General features: G+C 42.0%; 1 protein-coding gene across 2 annotated transcripts in view; it reads left to right on the plus strand.

The window, feature by feature from the left end:
* IQGAP1 (IQ motif containing GTPase activating protein 1) overlaps positions 1-15,443 on the plus strand; it is a 47,731-nt gene extending 32,288 nt beyond the window's left edge. For both annotated transcript variants that reach the window (XM_042887974.1, XM_042887975.1), the window contains exons 27-38: positions 769-909; positions 1,001-1,085; positions 3,315-3,547; positions 4,304-4,436; positions 4,782-4,884; positions 5,732-5,867; positions 7,667-7,754; positions 8,184-8,396; positions 9,444-9,610; positions 10,903-11,025; positions 11,723-11,831; positions 13,529-15,443. In XM_042887974.1, the coding sequence (XP_042743908.1) occupies positions 769-909; positions 1,001-1,085; positions 3,315-3,547; positions 4,304-4,436; positions 4,782-4,884; positions 5,732-5,867; positions 7,667-7,754; positions 8,184-8,396; positions 9,444-9,610; positions 10,903-11,025; positions 11,723-11,831; positions 13,529-13,642 (1,645 nt within the window). In that variant the 3' untranslated portion in view covers positions 13,643-15,443. The remainder of the gene's footprint in view (positions 1-768; positions 910-1,000; positions 1,086-3,314; positions 3,548-4,303; positions 4,437-4,781; positions 4,885-5,731; positions 5,868-7,666; positions 7,755-8,183; positions 8,397-9,443; positions 9,611-10,902; positions 11,026-11,722; positions 11,832-13,528) is intronic.
* Positions 15,444-18,287: the final 2,844 nt, after the last annotated feature.

Below are 18,287 nucleotides of genomic sequence, written 5' to 3' on the forward strand. Positions count from 1 at the left end.
GAGATGAGCATTGTGGTCCTTCTCAACACAGGCCATGTTCATAGAATCATAGCATGCAGCTGTTCCTGTCTGCCCATGAGAAGGTTTCATCTACTTGGTCATCCTGGTTGGTTGGCCTGTAGATCCCCTGCTGTGTCATCTGTCCCTGTCCTCTCTTTAATCTGTATCTATAAACTCTTGATCGGCTCCCATCCATCCCCAGTCAGAGTTCTGTGTTTCTTCCAGTGCTTGATGTTTACCAGATTTTGAGGATTCTGTTGTTGGTTGGTTTTGGTTTGTTTTGTTTTCAACACACTTCAAGGGAAGTGGAGGAAAAAAAATTCTATGAAGCAAAAGACAACTCTCAGAACGCAGCACGCTGCGTGAGTTACTATCTTAACACTGCAATGTGCAGCTTATAAATAAATAAATCAGTTTATTTAAATTAAAAAAAAATTGGTTTTCACTGATTTATTTGCAACCTGAGGTACTACTGCATATCGCAGGTGACCTTCTTTACTCTAGAGAGCGTGTCTGCATGTGGTACAGAAAGATACAGTTTAGAGTTAGCTGGGCCTTTTCTCACAGTGACTGTTGCAGGGACAGCAGAGGACGTGAGAAGTCCTTTACTCTTTCAGTGCTAGAATTCTAATTAAAGTGAACGTGCAGCTCTTTGCAGCCAGGTAAGCGTGGATCTGTTTCTGTGTCAAGCCAAAAATTCTGCCTGGCACTGACAAAAGTGTATTAGGCTGAGGAGTGCTCACCTTCACATCTGACTTTTCCAAATAGCAAGTTGCCGTACGATGTTACACCTGAACAAGCCCTTAATCATGACGAGGTGAGGACGCGCCTGGATGCCTCAATCCGAAATATGAAGGCAGTGACAGACAAGTTCCTGTCTGCCATCGTTGGTTCAGTTGACAAAATCCCGTAAGTCTGGTGTGTCGCCGCGTTATCCTGCAGCAGTTAATAGTGGGTTAATCCGTGAGGAATTCTCACTTGCCTTTTATTTCCTTCGAAGTTACGGAATGCGTTTCATCGCCAAGGTACTGAAAGACTCCCTGCACGACAAGTTTCCTGATGCTGGCGAGGATGAGCTTCTGAAGGTAAGGAGCTGAGCAGCTCTGTGAATAATTGTCTGCCACGCTGACTGCAGCAAATGCATCTCAGTGTTCTTTGCTGGGTGTACGTGTGTAGAGAAGCTACAGTAGTAGACAGGCTATTTGTTGTTATGGGTATAAAGTACTTTGCACTGTGCTTTGGATTGCTGGATGCATGTTTGTCAAAGGAGACATAATACAGCGTTCAGAAGAAGTCACCCTATTGCTTTTCCTTTTGCTTTTGATATCTTGGGCATTGTGCCCCCTAGGTTTCTTGACTTTGGGATGCTCCTGCTGCTGAATGGTGCACCTTGGTTTTGCTGGTATTATCTGAGTCAGTTGCTCTTTTTTTAAAGAGACAGTGCCAAGTTAAAAAGGTCCATGTACAAAATTCTAATATTCTCACTTCCCTTACAATATTCTAGGGCATTACAGTAGCTGCAACAAAGTATATGGTGTCATTTTTCATGATGTGTGGGCAGTTTTGTACTGTACATTTCCGTACTTTTGGAGAACTAAAAGGATGTTAGTAGTAAATGCTTCCAAATGAGCACAGCATTGTGGCTTTCATTGGAATTGTCCTGGCTTTTGTTATTTTAAAGGTCTTTCTGTCTGTGAGTGCTCTTCTTCTTAATAAAACAAAGAGTGGATTTTACATTACTTGCCACAGTCTCTTTAAGCTTTTCTGTCTCTGCTTCATTACAAAGTAATTACCAATCTGAATGCCGTTTTCTTCTCTCTTCTAGTTCTGTGCTTTCCCATTCTGAGGCATCGATTCTTTCTGTGCAGGTGAATTCATTTTTTCCATCTGTAAATTTAGGTGGAAAGCTGCAGTTTTTATTAATCCTTGTGGAAACAATGTCACGGTCCATGCCGCACTCAGAACTGCAGCTGTGTGCAGTGACTGCCTGTAGATTTATTAGGGCCTAAAACTACTCCTACAGTGTACTGTTCTTGTTTTCCTACTGCAAGTTTTAATATTATTAATATGATTTCTCTCACAAATGTATTTCTTATGACTGGTAGTGAACAGTTTTGTCTGTTGTGACCATGTGCCGTAATCTGGGGTAGTACAGCAAGAGCTGAAACAGCTCTCAAAACCATGACCTCTCTGAAAGCAGTTAATTTCTGGGGCAGCTTAGCAATGGCGAAGCTTTTTCTTTCTGTTTTTGCCATTTCTTCACGCCTCTGATCTCTTCTGTGCATTCAAATCGCACGTGAAGCAGGAGAAGCCCAGATTCTGTGACTTGGCTCTGCGCAGCTTTATGTGGAACACCAGGAAATACTGAAGTATGTGGCATGGGAACTTTTGCTGCATGTCAGCATGCTGGGCCAATGCCTTTTTGTTGTGGGAATTACTGCAGGCAAATATCCAATACGGGTTAGAAGTACATGGATGAGCACGTGGATAACGGGCTGTCTTTATCTTTGGGGCCTCAGCGTTCATTGCTGCTCACTTAGCTGGGTGAATTGGACTTCTTTTGAAATGTCAAATACCGCTCATCTTTGGTACTTCTGAGTTTCTTACTTCTGGATTAAATGTTTATGAGTTCCTCTCAGTTGTTTTTAATTGGGGATCTGTAGCTAAAAATGTTGCTGATTAATCAAAGAGGCATTCTGAGAGAGAGAGAAGTGCTCTGGAAAAGGGGCAGAAAGTAGCTGCTGTTTTCTCAGCTTAGCTCCTTGGTTTGCCACGCTTCACCATTTTTGCTTTGTTGGAGATGGTGGTCAATTCTGCACACCTGTGTTAAGAATTAGCTCCTATCCCTTAATGAGACTGCAGTACCAGGTTTCTCTGTAGTGTAGTTGTTCTGCCTTCTGTTAGACTAAGCTTTGTTTAATTCTCAGACTTTTACGCTTGTATGAGCAATTCTTTGGTAACTTCTAAAAATATATAGACAGGTGGTATTAAAAGTTAAATTTGAAAACCTTTGTGTGTAGGAATATCTGCAGTTGTGTTGTTCTGAACTAGTAGTGGTCAGTCTTACCACTTCTATGTTGACAGTTGTGCATTTATTTAGTGTATGTATCTATGTTACAGTGTGAAACTAAGATTCTTTGGGATGGCACGTGCTTATTAATGGCAGCGCAGTACACCCTGCATCTTGAACAGGGCCCAGAGTTCACAGGAAAGTAATTTGTCAGAACTCACTCAGAGTAGTGTCAGTAAAACTCAGTGGAGGTCTGTGCCATTGCTTTTTCACGTGTTTTTTTTCTCTCCTCAATTTCTCCTAGATTGTTGGCAACTTACTCTATTACCGCTACATGAATCCAGCCATTGTTGCACCGGATGCATTTGACATAATTGATCTTTCAGCTGGAGGGCAGCTGACTACAGATCAACGAAGAAACCTTGGTTCTATTGCAAAGATGCTGCAGCACGCTGCGTCCAATAAGATGTTCATGGGAGACAATGCGCATCTGAGCATCATTAATGAATACTTGTCACAGTCATACCAGAAATTCAGGTAGAAGACTTCAGCTGATTGTGTTGAGGAGTTTGGCGGAGGACAATGTTGCAAACAAAAAGGAGCAATGAATTTTAAATGTAATAAATTCCATCTCTGTCAAATAGGAAGTCTGTTGAAAATGAGAGATAAAACTTCAGGCTTCCATAATCATTGATAATGATGGCATGTAAAATACGTACCTGGAATTTACAAACTAGATATAGTATATTAATGAGCTGGTCAAAACAATTGGCTTTGCCATACAAGCCTCCAGAGTAAAGGCTGTTTTTCTATGTGTTTGTTATGATATTCTGGCCGTTGAAAACTAGAGTGTGCATGCATTCTTTCCCATATGAACCCTAGTTCTCTGTATGCAAACTAGATGGCACTTTGGATTAAAACAGGCTGGAATTTAGTGGTCTGTATAATAAGGTAACTTTTGAATGAAGAGCTTATTTATATCTTTCATCTTTTGTAAGAAAGAAAACTGGAAATGGCTGGGAGTGAGGATTATTCTTGCAGCTAAGACAGAAGGATGGGTGCACAAGGTCATTCGGTCCACAGACTTGTCCTGCAGATGCTTACAGTGAGCTGATGCCGACATGGCCAGTACCAATAACTGAACCTTCTAGATAGCTTTTGATGTGATAAGCTATAGCTTGTCCAATTGTAGTATGCTTGGGAACCATAGTTTAAAGAACAGCTGCTGGTATGCTGATTACCTTTTTCTCCTTTTTTTTTTTTTTTTTTTTTTTTTTTTTTTTTTTTTTTTAGACGCTTTTTTCAGGTTGCTTGTGAGGTTCCTGAATTGCAGGATAAATTCAATATTGATGAATATTCTGACTTGGTGACTCTCACTAAACCAGTTATTTATATTTCTATTGGTGAAATCATCAATACACACACTGTAAGTATATGTCAGTCACAGCTGCTCCTTCTTAAGCAGTTCTTACACAGAAAATGCTGCTTCTGTTGAAACCTCAAGTAGCCAAATCTGAATGTGATTTCATTTGACTGTAGAGCTCAAGGGTTTGTAAGCTTTTAGAATTTAGTAAGTTGCTGGTGTTTGAAGCTTATTTTGGAAGTGTCTGAGTATATGCAGATGGTACGACTTTTGGCTGTGATATTGCAGCTTTAGAGTTCAGTGAAGTTAAGATTTTTTTCTAAAAGATATTAGCATAAAGGAATATAATTTCAATGTGTAGAGAAGGATTTATGATTAACAACGCAATTTATTCTTCTGTTCGTTTAGCTGCTCTTAGACCATCAAGATGCAATTGCTCCTGAGCATAATGATCCAATTCATGAATTGCTGGATGACCTTGGAGAAGTTCCTTCAATTGAGTCCTTAATAGGTGATCTGTTTTACTTCAGAATTATGTAGTATTACTTTAGATGGTTTGAAGTGTAATGAAGAAACTATCAAAGGAATAATCAGCGGCCGTTTGGAAGTGGGTGCTCTAAAAAAGCCGTGTACTTATTCCAGTTTATTCTTCTGAGAATAAAGTTATTCTCAGAACTTGTAATCCTGTGGAAAAAAATACGCCTGGCTTCTCTCTTGTCTCCAAACACCTTGTGTCACACCACTTCAGTTTCTAGGAGATGAACAGAGATTGTGCAATGTGTTCTTTGTTCCCTTGTGTCGGAGCCGTTGCTTTGTGCATCCTGGCATATTTGCAAAGGTCTGTCCACTGTCTCGAGATCTGTGCTCCTTAGGAGTTCAGTAGTAAATATATGAGGTTACATGCATCATGCAGGAGAAGTGCAATTTTTGGCATGTGGACAATTAACTTTTTTCCCTCCTTTTGGGGTGCACCCATCAGTGAATGTCTGATAAAGGAACAATAGGGGCAGGAGAAAAAACCTTTGAGTTGGAGGGAGGCAGGATCTAACTTCTCCGTTACTAATCCATGGCAGTATTCTAGGAACGGGATCTGAGTCAAAGTTTAGTCCCTCACCGTATACAAAATGAAAAAGTTGCACAAGTCTGTGTCTCTTGGGTTTCTGTATTCCTGCTGTTGCAAGCATGAAATCTAGTCTGCAGGTCTTGGGGGATGGATGGAAGGACACAGCTTTCAGGAGGATGCTTTGACATCAAAATAGTTCCCTGGGTGTTGCTCCTCAAGAAAAGTAAGAACTTTTTAAAGGAATGATTGCCGGCATGTTTTACCCTAATGTATAAAATCTTTTTCTACTTGACAGGCGAAGGGTCTGGCAACATTAATGACCCAAACAGGGAGATGCTGGCAAAGACAGAGGTTTCTCTCACACTCACTAATAAATTTGATGTTCCTGGAGATGAAAATGCGGAGATGGATGCTAGGACAATTCTGCTGAAGTAAGTGAGAGATGAACTGGCTGATGTATTTCTTAAGAGGGAGACCAGAACCTGGATTTTCTTGCTGTTCTGTTTGTGCAAGTAGGAGAACTGAAGTTTAAATTGAGCAAAGGTGGTGCTGTGACTCAAAGTACATTGAGGTTGTAGCCATTTCTTTCAAATGCTGTAGCTGTTAAATTTGTGCTTGCTAGTTCTTTGTCAGTGAAGAACTTGTCACTCTGTAGAAGTGTATGTGTGATGATTCTGGAGGAGAAAAATTACCAGAAAAGAAAATATTTCCAGTGTGAGCAGGTCTGATGGCAGCAGTTAAACTTAATTTCATATGGATGATTTGTTGGGATTATTGTAAATAACCCATGGCATTCATCACAATGTAGTTTTAACTCTGATTGATGTGAAATGAAGATGTAGTCCTATTTGTGATGCCTAAATGATGCCCTGTGCAAATACTCTCAGTAGAATACGTGCGACACGAGGAAATTCCCTGAGTAACAGTGTCTAGCGTAAGGGATGCTGTACTGCTAAAAACTGCTGGCTCTTAGAGGGCAAGCTGATTTATTTAGCCTATGAGCAGAATGTGTCTGTATCCTGTTAGTGGAGCAGGAGGCAGTGATGGTAATTTATGATGTTCTGCCTGTAGCTTTTTCCGTGCTGTGAGAAATACCTCCTGGTTCCCACCTTGCCTTGCTTCACGATGCACTTCTGTTCCCTCTGCACTCTCTGTCCCCCACACTTGACTGAGATAAAGAGCTTTTTGGGTAGCAGTGTAAGCCTGATGTGAAGAGTGTAATGGACAGCCGGTGACATGGTTGTTGTCAGACTCTCTTTGTCTGGGAGAACTCGGGGCCAACACCGCCTCTTGGCCACTTGTCAGCAAGTCCCTCTTGCTGGGCTGCAGAGAGCAGCTACCTGATGTCGTGTGCTCTGATGCACTCTTGCTCTGATGCCAGGTGGCATAGCTGAGAGTTCACGAGGTCAGCTTATGCTTGGCGAAGATGGAGCAATGACCTCTCAGAAGAAAGTGGGATATCTAAAAATATTCTTACACTGAATTGCTTGAAATATATGCCAGGATTGCCCTACCCTGCGGAAGGTGACGCTGATCTTGGAAGCATTTACCAGATGTACCTGAAATCACCTAAGATGTGGATGGTCAGCAGGGTGTTGATGAATTTGTTGTGCCAGAAGTAATTCTAGCTTGATTGCAAAGTACTGAAGGCACCCTTTGGTGTCATTTGGCTCAGGGCCCCACTTGCTTCAAACTGAACACTGACTATGCAGTTAAGCTACAGATCTTGATTCTGAGATCAAAGAATGACCCTATTTGTCACTGGATTGGAAGCAGATCCCTCCTTTGGCTAAGTTAGTGTACATGTAAGAAAGTGGTCCACTTCATTTGTTTATTTCTTAACCCCTGTTAGAAAGCATTGAAGTGCACTTTGAATGGATAACATTGGACTTTTTCTGGCTGTGTGAAATTGCTGTTGCTGCTAACTGCTTTATCTTTGACCTCCAAATGTGCAGCGTCTGTGGTCCAGGTGGCAGTACTGAGACGGCCTTAATATGCATGGGGGGAAGTTCCAGCTTTTTGAGAAGGTGTTAAGGAGCCATGCTGTGCACTGTACAGATGTGTCTTTTGGGGAATCGGTTTCTGATAAAAGGGTGTCAAAAAAAGTGAATTGGTTCTCGGAGTTCTGGTCTCAGCTAAAATCAGTAACGCTGCTCTTATTGCAGAATAGCAGTATTGAAGGTATCTTGGCTTAAATTTTTACCTCCTATTCTACATGGTTTCTCTGCAGCACCAAACGCTTAATTGTTGATGTGATCCGCTTCCAACCTGGGGAGACGCTGACTGAAATCTTGGACACTTCAGCTACTTCGGAGCAAGTATGAAGAATTTTTTCCCTGTGTTCTTTTTAGACTGAGAATTTGTTGTTTATCTAGATGCATGTGGGTATTGTTGGGAATCTGCATTATTATAGCATAGTGAAGCTGTCTGCACTGGTTTCGGAGCTGCATGTAGCCCAAATGATGAGGGGATATGATGGAAATAAAGAGTGCGTGTGAGTCTAGCTCTTTGATAGCTATTAGAAAATACTTATTCAGAAGACTGTTTTGAACAGTAGGTTGGTGTCTGCCAGTTCCTGTATTGGCAGGACAGTTCTGCCAGTTTTCATCCAGTGTATCATAAGTCGGTTCTGGAATGACTGAGCAAAATTCTGTGTCCTGTTATGCTGGGGTCAGATGATCTTCTAGTTTTTTATCACCTTAAAAATAATCAGTTTATGAACTTGTAACTTTCTTGTCTTTTTCTAGGAAGCAGAGCATCAAAGAGCTATGCAGAAACGGGCCATTCGTGATGCTAAAACTCCTGATAAGATGAAAAAATCTGTGTCTGTAAAGGAAGATGGCAACTTAAATCTTCAGGGTAAAAAAGAGAAAATCAAGACAGGCCTGAAGAAGCTGACAGAACTAGGGGTAGTGAATGCAAAAAATAAATACCAGGAGCTAATCAATGATATTGCAAAGGTATGCCAGTTAGTGGTTTTTCTAGTAATTACAGAGAAGGAGTTTTTTTTTTTTATGGCTTGCAGTGTTGTGAAGCTGGTGTGAGTTTTCAGGAGTAAGTTTTGCAGTAGTTAGAGATCTGAAATAGATAATTTGCTTCTACATCTTTGCATTTGCAAAGTCTCTTATTTTTATCGGAAGTTTGTGTTTTCACAAATAATTCTGTTGCCAGAATCTCAGGCACCTTAAGTATTAGACATTGGAGGAAATCCCTGGTGTGTGATCTCTTCTGCTAGTCCTTTTCCTGGTGTAAATAGTGCCTTTACAAACACACTGCCACATGGAAGTTTTGTCCATAACTTAAAGAAAAATAAAGCGTTGCTTTTATTTGAATACACTCACTGATTCAAGAGCAACTGAAACACTTTAGGGAGGACCTAAGAAAAACTTAGGCAAGTGAAATAACGCCACTGCACATTGAAACGCATTATCAGCACAGCATGTCATACATTTGCCAACGTAATACGTGGGAAAAGATGATGTGTATGAAGTGAATGAATTACCACTTTCAGAAGTGAGATTAAAACTGATCATTCGGTCATTAATAAATATCAGAAATGAAAATGACTTGAAGATACTGTATTTTTTGTTCTGTTATTAATATAGCATGTTTAAAAATGGCTGACTAGCAAAGACAGACTGTCCCATTTATGCATTTTTGTGGTTATAGCTCTTGATTTTTAATGTACTCCTGCTACCCAGTGAAAGCAAAAATTGCTGTCTTCCTTAAATCACATACTCCAGTCACTGCAATTATGACAGCACTGAAGATTGAGAAAGCAGCAGAATGTTTAAAAGAACTGCTGTGTGGGGCTGGTTAGGTCCAAAAACAGTCAGCAAAGAAATGATGACACTTAAACTGGGGCAGGTGTGACTGAGGAGTCCTAATACAGCTTGTTGCCTGAAGCAAGGCTAATCAGAATTGAGCAGAGCTGCTCAGCCTGTCTCTGCACTCTGAGAGCTCTTCAATAACCAGTGGGTCTCTGCGTGTTTCACTCTGTGCTGTAGGATATCCGAAATCAGCGCAGATACCGTCAGAGAAGAAAGGCAGAGCTGGTGAAGCTGCAGCAGACATACAGTGCCTTGAACTCCAAAGCTACCTTTTATGGGGAACAAGTTGATTACTACAAAAGCTACATCAAAACCTGCTTGGATAACCTGGCCAGCAAGGGCAAGTAAGTATCTCTGAACTGTGCTGTGATTCTATAAATAAATGCTTGTTTCAGAAAAAAATGGGTAGGTCACTGCTAAGAACAAATTGTAGTACCATCTGCACAAAGCTAAGGGAGAGTGAGACCCCTGACTGGGGTCAGAGAGACACAGTGAGAGGAATTTTGGTCCTTTGGAGAGAGAGGAATGGAGAAAGACCAGAGGTGATGGTTGGGTTGCTCAGGTAATTGACACACTGCTTGGTTAGTCCCTCCTATAATTCTTTCTTGCAGCAGAGAATGAAAGCATCCTTTGTACTTACAGTGACAGCACTGATCCTGATTTGTCCTCTCTTTGTCCCAGAGGCAGTTTGTACAGTGGAAGGCAGTTCAGGTTTTCCTGTAAGAAAAGCCGTGTCTTTCCACCCTGAGTTTGGTTCTTCTCTTTCCTTTGGCAGGCAGCACAGCATAGTCCTCAGCAGCCTGAGGAAATGTTTCAGCGTAACTGGGTTTGTTTTCCCTGTTTCTTTTTTAATCTGAACACAGTGTGGAAAATACCTGTCTGCTGTGGAGAAATGCCAGAGTTGGGTTTGCATGCGTGTGGCATGCTGTTGGAAAGAGCGGAGCACCAATGTGGGAAAGGGAAATGGAGTAGGCATGAAGCCTGAAACGGCTGGCGTCAGAGATTGTGGTTTGGAGCAGAGTCTGATGCGTGAGGCAGTCCTGGTCTCTGCTTTCTCAAGCAGGTGCACAGGATTGAACTCTGCTGCAGCGCTGTGGGGTGGGCAGCAGGGCAGCGATTGGCCGGACAGGGCAAGCAGGGGAGCTGCACGGGCATGTCCTTGGACTGGTGATCAGTGTACTGAGTGTGCAGAGATGAGGAAGTCCAGATCTACCAGGGCAATGGGCTGTACACAAATAGACCTGATGTGTGTAATTTTGGGGCATCTAAATAATCGGTGGCTTTTTAAAATTTTGTTAAGTGTCACAGTGGCTCTTACGGGTTTGTGTTCAGAGCACCAGCGGAAACAACTTGTTAACCATAAGAGCTTTTGCCTAGCTGTATAAGTAGCGGTGTTTTTTATGAAGTGCTGTTGTTTGTGTTCTGCTTCTGTTGTATGAGTTACTGGTAAATAGTAGGAAGTCAGAGATCTGACCTGAGCTACCAGTGCTGTGCAGATAAACTTGGTAGTGAAATATATCAGCTCTGTTAGTTGAACCATCTATTCTGGTTCTAGCCATGCATCCACCTAGTATAAACTGTTTATTGTATTTTGTTTGCTCTCTGTTGTGTTCTTTTAACCCCTTCTTCCTTCCAGAGTCTCTAAGAAGCCTCGAGAGATAAAAGGCAAAAACAGTAAAAAGATTTCTCTAAAATACACTGCAGCTCGACTTCATGAGAAGGGAGTGCTTTTAGAGATTGAGGACCTGCAAGTTAACCAGTGAGTGTTCCTTAAAAACTCATTAGAGCTAAGTAGCTTTCCTAGAGAAATACGGAAATGTTGCACACTGTTTTTGACTACTTGGGCTGGCAGGAGCTGAGAAACTTCACAAACTGCTGATGTGCTGTTCTCTATTTCTGGTGAAATGGGAGCAGATCTCTGGTAGATGAGTTCCATGTGCTTTAGGAATGACGCCCTCTTTCTCCCTATTCCCCCACAGCCCTGTCACGGAAGGATTCCTCCTTGAGTGCCTTGCTACTGTGACTAGTGAACTTTCAAGGCTGACCTGAGCTTGCTCAGCTGCCTCTTGCTGGCCTTGAGTAACTGATCTCTCTTTCGCACTATAGACAGAAGCTGCTTGCTGCTGGAATTTTTATCAGCGTTGTGCTTTGCACTCAGTGCAGTGGGGATGTCTAGGAGCAGAGGTGGGCTGCTGATTCACGTGGGCTGGAGTGCTGTGTGTGCTTACTGTGCTTGTGGGAAGGTGCAACCTAGCAGCTGTACAATGTTAGGCTACATTGTTGTAGCCTACTGTTCATTTTTCTACTGAGTCTCATTCCGAATGAGAATATAGAATTTAGGAGTAGGATTAGACATTTATCTTCAGCTTTCATCTGATGTGTCCTTTCCCTGTCGTTAGGAACTGCATGTTCAATTATGGTTTTCATATGTGGTTTTCAATTTCTTAAATTTACAGATTTAAAAATGTAATATTTGAAATCAGTCCAACAGAAGAAGTAGGAGATTTTGAGGTAAAAGCAAAATTCATGGGGGTACAGATGGAAACCTTTATGTTACATTATCAGGTAAGAACAATCCTATTTAATAATGACAGCCACGGCATATGAGTTTCATGGGATGTACGTGAATAGCAAATATCTATTCTGCTTGCCAGACCTTTTATCAAAATACTAATTACATGTTTTTTGCCTGAACAGTGTGAAAATGAGGGAGCATCTTTAAACGGATAGAAGGCAGACTTAGATTAAGTATGAGGAGGAAAATGTTGACCTTGGGGCAGTGAGGCCCTGGCACAGGCTACTCCGAGAACTGTGGGTGCCCCATCCCTGGAGGTGCCCAAGGCCAGGCTGAACAGGGCCCCGGGGAGCTGGGAGGTGTTGGAGTCCCTTCCAACATCAGCCCATACTGCGGTTCTGTGAGCAGCTATTGTGACAGCAGGAGATTTGTTGCAGACAAAACGTACAGTGCCAACGGGGGACTGAGGCTAATTTGTTTCTTTACTAATGAAAGCTTTGTGTCAGTCTGTGTCTTAGTTACACTTACATAAGTATGCACGCTACTTGTGTGAGTCTGTTGGAACAGACTTACAGGCTAGCTTTCCCAAATGGTCTCCATTCTTCTTCCCGTACCACTGCTGTTATGCCTGGCAGCTCTGTCCACATGTGTCTACCAAAACTTGGTCGCCAAGTATTGCTAGGTATGGTAACGGCGGATGTCCCAGGCATATTGAAACAAATTGCATACAGGAGCACTCTGTGCAGAGATATGTCTGCATTGCAGTCCCTGACTGACTGCTAGGAAAGATAGCTGCCTTACATGTCCCATCTGCTCTGGGAGCTGCTGTAGTTCATTCCAGTGCTGATCTGTTGGAGCTGGTCGCAGACTTCTTGGTGTGGCTACTCGAGGTCACTTGGTTCTCAAGCACGTGTGGTAAAACCACTCTGAACAAACTGCCACTGCTCGTCCAAGTGTAGTGTTGGCAATGGCTTCAGTTAAAAAGTCTCACGTTGCCAGAGTTTTTATAGAAGACTATAGAAACAGCTGTTTGGTGTTTGTTCTGGTGCCAGGAGCAAGATTCACCATTTGGAATACATGCAGTATTCCTTGCAGTAGCACTACATGAATGCTTTCTCTAAGATGCACTGTTCTAGAGAGGAGACTGTGGGAAGGAATTGTTGCTGAGATGAATCGGTGCAGGGAGTCGTACAGCTTTGTCGGGTGCATCACTGCTGAGAAGAAATTGTAACTGGAGCCAGTGCCTATGTGAATACAGGGGAAACTGAATTGGCATAATGTAATTAGTCCTAATGGAGAAGTTGTTTCTTTCTGTGACATACATTGTATTGTTCTAAACCGCCTCTGTCTCCTCTATGACAGATGAGGTTTTTAGAGAGTCGTGCTGTGGAATATTGTAATGCTTACACAATAAGATTAGGCAAACGGGAGAGAGATTCTAAACATTACAGCTTTACATCTGTTATGTGAATGAAAAGCCTGGTGTGGTCTAGAGCTGAAATTGGACTTTCTATTTATGAGTTGTGTAATTCTTTTAAACCACAGATTAAGACAAACATCTGAGAAATCTTAGTGCAGCTTATTTGTTCCTGTGCTGTGAGTGGATCCTTAACCCTCTCATTTTTCTAGCTTATGCTATGTATTTTGTGATAGATATTCCACAAAACCCCACCTTATCACAATATCTTGTATAAGTTTGTATGCACTGTTCAGGATTCCTCGCTCATAACTGTTTTCTCTTTGGTAGGATCTTCTGCAGCTGCAGTATGAAGGTGTTGCAGTTATGAAGTTATTTGACCGAGCAAAAGTAAACGTTAATCTTCTGATCTTCCTTCTGAACAAGAAGTTTTATGGGAAGTAACTGACCTTTGCTGGCAAATCTGTGAGAGGGGAGATGAATAGAAGCCTTGCATATGTGACTTCTAATGACTTTGCTGTGCATTACTATGTGCCCGTGCCTTGCTGAAATATATCAAGTCTGTTACAATTAAGGCCTAAGAACTTCTTGTGAATTGACAGTGCTGACTGACGCTGCAGGGAGCTGCTTTCTTGTACCTTTATGATGTTTATGTTCAACTTGATGTAATAATTTACAGATGGCCTCTTGCGTAGAGGTGCTGCAGTATCCATTTAACGCTTAAGGATGGGGAGTGAAACAGACAAATTCTTGGCAAGTTAGCTTTTGATGTTGCTTGCAAAGGTTTTGAAGAGTAAAACTAAGTTCTTTTCTCCCCAGTTTTAGATCAATGTTTCATATATCTTTACCAGATTCAATAAACGTTAGGCTCTACTTGCAGACTTATCAAAAGAAGACAATTATCTTAAATAGGTTGGCTTTTTAAAAGTTTAATTTTTCTAGCTCTGTCAAACCCCTCATTTCCTCATCTGTAGTGGATTTTTCACCGTGGTGATTGTGCTGCTGTTCTGCTATATCCAGTAAAAATGCAGAGACTCTTTAATAAATCCCACCAAAAATTGTTTGCCCTGCCCCCTCCTTTTTTTTTTTTTTTTTTTTTTTTTTTTTAAGAAACATCGCTAATTACAAATGTCATTTTTGCAGGTTTTTTTTGTTTAGATTACTGTGTTGTAGAACTGCCTTATCTCTGAGCTCACACACCGTATTGCTCCATTGGCATAGATTTTTTGCTAATGAGAGCCACTCACAGAATTGGAGTTGGGTGCATCCTTGAGATGAGTTTTCCGTAGTCCTTTAGTAAGTATCTGCTGGTGTCTGGTCTGCATGAAATGCTTGTTACTGGCATGCACCAACATTACAGCATCACCTGGTAAGATATTTCTGTATTTTATAACAAGATATTTTAATGTTGGTGCATGCCAATAAAATAATATTTTAATGTTTGTCCAGCACAATGCATTAACAGAAATTCCTTTTCATACCATACCAACCAAAAAAGATATTTGCGGTGTAGGTCATCTGAAAGAGAGTGACCTCAGAACTAGATTTTCACTAATATCTGAAGAAGTGATGTGAAATGAGTTAAAGATCTTGCCTTGATTTTTTTTTAGTTCTATCTAGCTACATGCGAATTTGCTGTATCATAGAGGGACTTGAGAATTGTATTACTTTGATTTGAGAGTGATGAGAATAAGGGTAGAAAATTCTTAAATATTGTTAACAAAATGCAGCTGTACTCTGCAGGCTCTTGAGCTACAGAGATGAATCCCCCTCTCCCTTTTAATTTTTTTTTAATTGAAAGCTTTTAATATTTTTCAGCGTCTGGCAGTCTTTAAACCACAACCCAGGTGGGATCAGGGAAAATGCAGTGAGGTGTTAGCGGTGATTGTACACTGATCAAGGAAAATATGCTTACCAGGTGATTTACAATACTTGTTACCTATGCTTAATGACAAAAATTTTTGACAAAAATTGAAAACAAAAAACAAGAGAATTAACTGGAGGAGTTTGTTCAGAGACAGAGCTTTTTTTTTTTTTTTTTTTTTAAGGGAAAAACTGTTAATAAAGACAGTCTCAGCAGTGAATTATATGTATTCTATAATTTATTGGTGACTTAGCTTTGCTTATTTCCTGTACACCACTGTATTTACAATTGGAGCAGCTATAAGTAGAAGGCATGTCTTTCCTTGTTAGTAAAGTTTGCCTCTGTAACTCACATATAAGTAAAAAGCCATTTGTGTCCATGGATGCTGTGTGTGACCTTGACTGGAAGTAGCCCTGACCATGCCGTTAGGCCCTGGGTGCAGCGTGGCGGTGCTGGATAGACTCTGTGCACAGGAAGCGTGGTTCAGCAGCTGCATTGCTGGTGTGTCGTGAGCCAGCCTTCCCTTTAAAGTCAAAGTAGCACTGGGGGAGCTGTGGGATGGTCTCACTGTGAAGGGTTTGGGGCAGGAGAGCAGTGCTAAGGGATGCCCTGGAGAGGAGTGTGGGATGCGGGCTGTTTGGGGCCACGGGGCGCGCGTTGGGAGGAAGGTGGGACGAGGTAGTATTGAAATAGATCAGCCCCAGTTGTTAACACCTCGTTTTGGCCGTTAACGTGGACTGCATGGGGCTGTGGGTGATGGGCTGTACACACGCCGTGTGCCCTGGATGTACACTGCGCTATCTCGATTATCCCTGCGGTGTATTCTGCAACCATTTTGTGGTGCTTTTATGCTTGGAGAATTTCCCAGCTTCCTATCTTGTTCCCACACTCTGAAGTCCCTCACCCAGCCCATAGATTTCTCAAAATTTTCGTGATGGCATGTTCAGCTATGTGGAAAGTTCCTCCGATGCCTTGTTCAGCAGTGTCATGCTATGGTATTGTTTCTCTTTGTCTTGAAGCTTTTTTGTATGACTTGACATCCCATTCACCTGGCTTTTCATCTGAGAGGCTTCACTTTATGCAAACTCGGAAATTCAAACACTCCAAACCCATTTAACAGCTTAAAGCAGTGGTAAAAACAGGTATTTTATCTGCTATATGTAGAATGGCAGACTGTATTTATTGCAGAATCTGAGATGTTAGTTCAGTTTGTAGAGGATTTTACTTGGAGTCAACCCTTTTTCTTTACCATGACTTCTGAAACACAGAAAACTATATTTGAACCCCAGAAAAATGAAGTATTTCAGGTGTTTTAAGAAACGATGTGAAAGTGTGTCTTTTTTTTTTTTTTTTTGTGTTACTCAAGACTAAAAACTGTGGCTTCTGAGAAACTCAGACCTAACTCTTAATGATGACTTATTCAAGGTGATATGGGATGAAAACCAGACCTAGGCAAAGTGTAGACTGGGTTTTCTGAATCTTAGGCTACGGCATGTAAGAGTCCTCCTTAAACTTTTGTCAGAACAGAGTAGTTGTTCACTTAGAAAGCTTTTGTGCAGTTTTCCCATGTAGAATATGTGCGAGCTCCCTCTGTTTTCAGGTGCTGATGTGAGTTGTCAGGGCTGTCAGACGACAAATAGCTGTTCAGATCCTTAGAGGTAGAAGTCAACAGAACATCATGTGCTTGATATTGTGCCAGATGCTCATTTCAGTTTTGTGTCCAGACTCTATTCATGTAGTCACTCTTCTGACTATAAAAAACTAGCAGTGGTTTACTGAGTTCTGGATCCAGTTAACAAAAGGTAATATATTTCATGAAAATAAACAGTCTGATGACAAGACACGTATCATAGACTGACAAGTAGTTTCAGCAGATGTTTTCAGGCATTCTGAATCATGACTGATACAGCAAGTAGTAGCTTTCTCAGCAGCAATATGTGCATATTCCTGCCTGCTGTTCTCCCCTCCACTGCGGTTATCTTGATAGAGGGATTGGTCAGGAGAACCTAGCATTCCGTTCTTTCCTGACAGCGAAAAACTGCACGCTCAACAAGTTGTAGCCTGCAAAACTGTGCTCATGCCTTGACCACGAAATTTCCTGAACCAGTTTGGATTGGTGTTCTTCTAGAAACAGCAGGCTTTCAAAGGGAGTTCATAAGTGGACCTAAGCTGCAGCAAATTATGTAGTTGTAATATATTTTACTTGGTTCTTCAGGAACTACCCAAAATGGGGGGCGTTTCATGGACGCAAAGAACTGGCCAGCTTTTTCAGGAGAGAACCGCAGTGTGCAGCGCTTAGTGCAAACCACTGAAGACAAAGTGACTGATGGCAGGCACTGCTATGGGAGTGTGGCTGCGTGCTGTGAAGCTGCTCTGTGCTCCACCGTGTCTTAGTGCCAGCACCAGTGCAGTTCCCAGCACTGAAGGCAACACGCATCTTCACAGATCTAACCCACAGGTCTGCATCCCAAATTTCTCACGGCACTTTTACTCCCTCTCATTCTTGCCTCTCAAAAAGACGAAGTGCTGAACGCTGCTCTTGATGTAGAAACAGTTTGCAAGACTCGTTTAGAAATCTTATAGGCAGTTCTTTCACTCCCCAAGTCTCAAATAGCTTTGAAGATTTTTATCTTTTTCACATGTCACAAAATCACAGAATTGCAGGGGTTAGGAAGGGGACCTCTTAGGAAGGGGACCTCAAGAGAACAAGCCCATCCCCTCTGCTAAAGCAGGTTCTCTATAGTAGGTCGCACAGGTAGGCATCCACTTGGGTCTTGAAACAGTCCCAGAACTGTGGTGAGAATGTGGTAAATGAGGTTTCAGGTCCACTTATTTCTGGAACTGTTTTTTTTTTTTTTTTTTCTTCCTCCTGGAACAACTGGCAGTGGGGCAGAGGAGTCCCAGAAGGCTTTTTTCTCTCTGCTTTAAGCTCTCAATCTCTGCCCCACAGGGCTCCTGCCTGAGAAATGGAAATGGTGGAGGTAAGAGAGAGCTGGCAGGAGAGACTGCTGCAGCTGCCTGGGCAGGGTCTGCGTGTATGCCATGGCCTCGTGCTCTCTCTCCAGATGCAGCCGTGTGGGACAAACAAAGACATGATGAACAGAAGACCGAGCTAATGAATAAATGAGCTCTGCAGCTACTTGCACCAGGTGTAAACACACATGAAGCACCTGGCTGGTACATGTGAGCAAGAGGTGGTTGGGGGGGATGGGAACTGCTGAATCA

This window comes from Lagopus leucura, unplaced genomic scaffold, assembly GCF_019238085.1.
Source record: "Lagopus leucura isolate 7727_CA_CO unplaced genomic scaffold, USGS_WTPT01 Super-Scaffold_100128, whole genome shotgun sequence".
Taxonomy (NCBI): Eukaryota; Metazoa; Chordata; class Aves; order Galliformes; family Phasianidae; genus Lagopus; species Lagopus leucura.